The 6,459-nt window shown below is 36.0% G+C and overlaps 1 protein-coding gene across 1 annotated transcript; it reads left to right on the forward strand.

The window, feature by feature from the left end:
• On the forward strand, positions 348–2,495 carry LOC105156725 (bidirectional sugar transporter N3). Its single transcript, XM_011072944.2, has 6 exons — positions 348–576; positions 1,138–1,174; positions 1,261–1,471; positions 1,601–1,762; positions 1,866–1,985; positions 2,103–2,495. The coding sequence occupies exons 1-6, from the start codon at positions 525–527 to the stop codon at positions 2,412–2,414; spliced, it is 894 nt and encodes a 297-aa protein (XP_011071246.1). The 5' UTR covers positions 348–524; the 3' UTR covers positions 2,415–2,495.

The following is a 6,459-nucleotide window of genomic DNA, read 5'->3' on the forward strand; positions in this document are numbered from 1 at the left end:
TTACTATATTTCATAAAAGGAAACAATTTATACTTAAAAGAAAAACATTAATTATATATTATCTATCCCTCGATCATTTGTTATTAATAATATAACACCTGATATTAATTATATATGGTATCTAGTGATGGGAATGTGGTATATTAAACAATATAAATTATCATCATCATGTGTGGAAAAATGGTATACTCATGCACGCGATTGCAAGGGCACGTGACGGTGGCATTTGTTTGGTGAATGATTTTATCGTACGCCACCTACTTATGATTCCACTTGTCATGCAACAAAGATGATTTCATCGCGCAACTCTCACTTTCACCTCCTATATATTCACTCGTCCCCTCTACTTGTACTTGCATTCTGCATGAGCCAGCGAGAGAGCCGGCATTTTAATTAGAGAGAGCAAAGAAGCAAATATATCATTAATATATATATATAGCTAGCAAGGGTTTCTAATTAAGAGACCCCTGCTTCTATAGCTTCATTTTATATATTTTAAGTAGCTATATATATAGCTGCTAGCCATGGCTGTCTTTGACATTCACCATCCTTGGGCGTTTACATTTGGTGTTCTAGGTAAATTTTGTATATGTATTGCTTCTCTCTTTGTTTTTTGTTTTTCTTAACTCCTCTGCTTTGGATCTTCAAAAGAATCCGAGTTTTGGTTAAATTTCTTCACTCATGTCATTAACTTTCTCATATGGACAACAAGAGTCCGACTAATTTCTGTGTAGACATGCACACACCTGGATTCATTAATTTTCTCCTGCAGACAAGGGGCAAATTAAGGAGAAAATAAATAAGATATAATTTCAGGAGCTGCAACGTTCCTGCGCTGTTGTCAGTACAACTTGCATGATTAACCTTCCACAGATATCAAGAATATATATAATAGAAACTCTGGTGTAGGCATATTTTTCATGTTGGCTATATATTAAAGCCTGAAAGAGCATGCAGCATTCTCCTTCTCCTTATTTTTCTTCTTCTTCTTTAATTATAAGAGAGAAATTAAAAAGAATTAAATAATCTCACCAGCAGTTAATTTGTTCAACTAAGTCACTCATGTAGATGGTGATTTTTCTTTTTATTTCTTTGGTTGGATTATTCCAATAACGGACATTTCTTTTTGTGGTGCAGGTAACATCATATCAGTCTTCGTGTACCTGGCTCCTCTGTGAGTTGCTCACTTAATTTTCTTCTTCTAATTTTAATAATTAGAGCACTTTCTGATGATCTACTCTAGCTAATTTCCTCTTGCAGGCCCACATTTTTTCGAATTTATAAGGAAAGATCAACAATGGGATTCGACTCACTACCTTATGTGGTTGCACTTTTCTCTGCCATGTTGTGGATGTATTATGCATTCCTCAAGACAAACGCGATTCTTCTAATCTCCATCAACTTATTTGGATGCGTTATCGAGGCTATTTACATTTTCATATACCTCTTTTATGCATCAAAAAAGGCCAGGGTATGTAATCATCTTACATAATGGCAGCATTTAATACCATTCCTATATATATATATATATATTAAATTTAAAGTTATATACTGGCTAGGTATTGACATCACTGGTTTTGTTTATTAATTATTGTTGCAGACTCATACTGCCAAGCTGTTGAGCCTCATCAATGTGGGACTATTGGCTTTGATTTTTCTGCTCACATTCTTCATATTCAAAGGTCCAATTCGAGTTCATGTAGTTGGATGGATATGCGTTGCTGTCTCTGTGAGCGTTTTTGCAGCACCGTTAACCATTGTGGTAAGGACTCATAATTACATGTAAAAGCAAAAATACACAGCTTTTTTGGAATTATTGTATGTTTTTCTTTCTTCAATTGTTATTTCTTTTTTTCTTTCCACAGTTTCAAGTTGTCCGAACACGCAGTGTTGAATTCATGCCATTTCCCTTGTCATTTTTCTTGACACTGAGTGCAGTCATGTGGTTTGCCTATGGTCTATTTCAGAAGGATTTATGTGTTGCGGTGAGTAAGAAACGTAACATTCATTGATCAACTCTTATATGTATATGTATGCCAAAATAATTTCTTGATTTGCCAAATCGATTTATTTATGTTTCATCGGTTGCTTAATTTATGTAGCTGCCAAATGTGTTGGGATTTTTCCTGGGGCTGTTACAAATGTTGCTCTATGGGATTTTCCGAAATGTGAAGCCAGAAAATGAGGACAAAAAATTGCCAGAGCATGTAATAAACATCATGGTGCTAGGGACCCCTGAAGTGCATCCAGTTGACTCTCAAAATTGTCCAGACAAGATTGGTGTTAGCCAAGAGGAGAACAAGGATGAAGAGGATGAAGCTCAAGAGAACTGTGTACCTTGTGCAATAAGCCTTGAACCAAGCCAAGTGAACGTGCAGCTGGAATCACCTGTACTTGTTGTTTGTGCTGCTTGAGAAATGCAGCTTTATTCATTTGATTCACATATTCACTTTTCTCTATCCACCAGCCCAATTTCTACCGTTGTAAGAGCCTTTTGTGAATTGAAAAAATAAATTCGTTAATATTGCATTTTCTAAATAAAATCTCGTGTACAATTATGAGAGATATTTTTGATTGATTATATTTACCACTCTCAAAATATACATTTGGTCATAAATACTCCTTATTGTATAAAACGTACCAAAAAGGTCCAATTAACGTAATATGGTTTGTTAAATCGTTAGGCTAGTTCTGACTATACTACATAATTAACCCCTAAAAAGCCCATATTCTGCAATATTTGCAGAACACGCACGCAACGTAAAGCTAATTAAAGAAATCAAAAAAGAGAAATATCGCCACGTGAAGATGTGATGTGTGTCTTGGTCTCCAGACACATCTTCAGATTGACGGTACACTTGTTCTTACACATGGACTAAAATTAGTCATTGATATGGTTGTTATTTTAATGAAAGAATAAAATGAGAATTTTATTTACAATACAATTGCGCACCTAGTGAAAATACACGATTTACGAGAGGATTTTTGGTATGTATGAGATGTCAAAATCAATGAATAGTAGATCTCCTTAAAAAAATAATATTTTGAGTATTTATAGTGGTGTTAGAAATTATGTAGAATGGTAATGTGTATATGTTTATTGTATCACTTGCATGTAAAAATTTACTTTTTTATCGTTGTAAATAAATAAATACTACCAACATATACATCATGTAGCCCCTCACTCTCAAATGAGTTACTAGATAAGTCTAATAAGTCATCTAAGAGTATTTAAGTCTTTGATTTAGATTAAATAACTATTTGAGCTAATATTTAATTGTTAATGGGTCCAAGATGTGTTAACCAAGCCTAATATTATTGCTGAAAGTGGCCCAAGTTGTTGGGTCAGGTGGTAGGGAGAAGGTAGGCTCGAGCTCAAGCCCGCGCCTGGTGCTTGCGCCCAGGCGTGGACTCCGACTCGCTAGCTCGAAGAACCTCGAGCTGGCGAGGCAAAGGTGGGTTCGTGGCTGTGCCTCAAGCTGGAGCGGCCTCCTCGAGGTTCCAGCTTGAGGCACATGCCTCGAGCGCAATGGTTGGCGAGCCCGCGCGTGGTGCTTGAGTTTAGGCGTGAACTCGGACTTGGACTCGCCAGGTTGAAGAACCTCGATCGAGGTGGCGAGGCAAAGGTGGGTTGGTGGCTGTGCCTCAAGCTGGAGCGGCCTCCTCGAGGTTCCAGCTTGAGGCACATGCCTCGAGCGCAATGGTTGGCGAGCCCGCGCGTGGTGCTTGAGTTTAGGCGTGAACTCGGACTTGGACTCGCCAGGTTGAAGAACCTCGATCTGGCGAGGTAAAGTTGGGCTCGAGGCTCCTATTCTCAAGTGCAGGGGCTAGCGATCCATGCAGTTTTGGGGAAAGCACAATGTCACGCGCTCTGAGTTTTGAACCCAGGTCAAAAAGATGAAAAGCGACAACCTCCACCTCTCCATCACTCCACCACCAAGTATATTTCAATTTTTTTTTTATTATCATTCTTGATAACTACGCAAATTGTCACGGTTTTATAGTGATTTAATTTTTCTTTTTAAGCCAAAACATTCCTAATCATGTGAATTTATTGCATATTCAGCTAAAAAGGGATGATATGAGATAAAGATGGCAAAAATCAAGCTAAAACTTGAAATTGAAGGCATAAAAAAGAGAAGACAAGATTTCAAGGCAGTTTTGCAGGATTTGACTAAACGTGCCTACGCTTAGTGATTTGGTCAACACAGATGAAGAAAGAAAATGCGTGATTTCCAAGGAATAATGTACTTAGATTTGGAAAGAATTCCTCAAAATATATTATTTGTGATTTATTTATCTTTTTAGAACTAATCATGTACTTACCCACCCTACGTTTAGATTCGTATGATACTTTTATTATAAATTAGGGGGGTCTCTTCATTTGAGGATGATCTTGAAATTCGATAGAATACTTTATATTCATTAGCTTATTTCACTCTCTCTCTCTCTCTCTCTCTCTCTCTCTCTCTCTCTTTTAGTTTAATTTATAACCGGAGTTAATGGAATTCAATTTTTTAGTGTGTTCTTCCATTAACATGTCCGGCTAAATTTCTTATTTTCTAGTTAAGGTATGGTGATTGCTTGATTTGTAACATATTGTGAGATCTAATTTGCTCTTTTTACACTTATTTAATGAATATTCATGCTATTCTCTGTACTTTTATTACAAACATCTGATTTTTGAATAATATTACCAATTGTTCATTATCAAGAAGGTTTGCTAATTGGACTTTACAAATCTGTGTAATTGTTTGTTTAGTTCAATGCTTAGTAGCAACGTAGCATGATTAATTATGTTATAGTAATTAGTTATGTTATGGGAATTTGCATAATCTAGTTTAAACGAATTATCCTCATAGGAATTTGTTGATTAGAATCAGGCTTTTCTAATTCTTAACGCTGTTAATAGATTAAATCTTGTGGACGTTCCTAGAGTTGTCTGTTAATTAGGGATTCGGCCAACGGTCTTACCTTGGCTGACGAAAAGGTAAGGAAAGGTAAGATTGTTAGGTCGTACCAACAACTATAACTGATTTATTTGTTTATGTAAGTGTTATTTTTGCATCAATGAACAACTCATAAGAATCAAGCATGATCCCGACTTTAACCGGAAAAGCCTTCTCCCATATTCTCATCAGGTAAATTTTGACTGCTTTCTAGTTTATTAGTTTTTTTTATTTTTTCTTTTTATCCTCAAACACCCCCCCCCCTCCAATTATTTTCTATTTCTACTTAAAAAAATCAACTTAAAACCAGTCTCTTTGGAATCGACCCATTTTCACAAGTATAGTAGGAATTATTTTTAGTGCTCTCAGCACCCATCAATTCTCTATTAATAAAGGTTATTCAAAATTCTTTTATATGTTTTGTGGGATTTCGATATCGTCTTCAAGAGATGAGACTCCCTATCACACTAGAGGATTTTTATGTGTTGTGGATCGTGCAATCCGTCGCCAAATTGTATTCCTCTAATAATGATGAAAGGTATTTTTATTTCTATCCTCTTTTGGGGTGTAATTAAATTTTTTTTGTTTTGTTTTTAGAGAGGTTTGCCTCTTCTCGACTACGAGGTGGGTGAAGAAGAGTAGACAACTCTTACTTGTGGTAACGAAGCCCCCCAAGACTTTGAGGAAGGTCAGGTAGCCCATTTTTTTTCTTTTTTTTGAATTATAGGGATGTTGCCTCACGGGGTGGTTTTTTTCCAACTCATATGATCGAAAATTTTGGTATGTAATTTGACATTTATCACTTGGAATAAATTTCTTCTGACTATAAGAGGTATTTTATACTTGGGGTGAATTTATTCCGACTCACTTAGTCTGATATTTTAACGTTAAATTAGGTATTTTATACTTGGGGTGAATTTTTTTCGACTTACCTGGTCGGATATGTTAGCGTTAAACTCGACAATATTCCATATTCATAAATATAGTCACTGTATTTATTTAGTTGTTGTTTTGTTCTCTTACGGCTTATTTTCGTCAGATATTGCGTCAAGAGATGCTTTCGCTCATGGCCCGAAGTTGGGTTTTTACCAACTTCGGAAGAAGGGGGGGTAAAATTTTTCGAATCCAATATTTTTTATGAGGGGACATTGCCTCAAAGGATTTTTGATAAAATGATGTTGCCCCAAAGGATACTTCGTATCCCAAAGTCAGTCTTTTACCAACTTCAAAGGAATATAAAATTTTCGGGACAACATTATTGATGGGGATCTTAATGAACTTACGTATATAAGGTCCCGGGGCAATAACAACTTTTGCCATAGGGCAATGTCAATTTTTGCCTCTAGGGTCCTCTTGAAATTTCAGGGATCTCTACGTCTAAATTAATTTGATTTGTTAGGACTACGACAAGAAAACTTAAAATTTGCATTACAATATCTTAGGAGAAATCAAAAGGGGAGAAGGATATGTTGAGCTACTACTCGAGTTTTCTCCTATTACAAGTGAATAG

Source organism: Sesamum indicum, linkage group LG2, assembly GCF_000512975.1.
Source record: "Sesamum indicum cultivar Zhongzhi No. 13 linkage group LG2, S_indicum_v1.0, whole genome shotgun sequence".
NCBI classification, from domain to species: Eukaryota; Viridiplantae; Streptophyta; class Magnoliopsida; order Lamiales; family Pedaliaceae; genus Sesamum; species Sesamum indicum.

Coding starts and splice junctions, on each gene's coding strand:
- LOC105156725 (XM_011072944.2), top strand. CDS start 525: ATGGCTGTCTTTGACATTCACCATCCTTGGGCGTTTACATTTGGTGTT. Junction 1,175..1,260: donor TTCGTGTACCTGGCTCCTCT/GTGAGTTGCTCA, acceptor TTCCTCTTGCAG/GCCCACATTTTTTCGAATTT. Junction 1,986..2,102: donor AGAAGGATTTATGTGTTGCG/GTGAGTAAGAAA, acceptor TAATTTATGTAG/CTGCCAAATGTGTTGGGATT.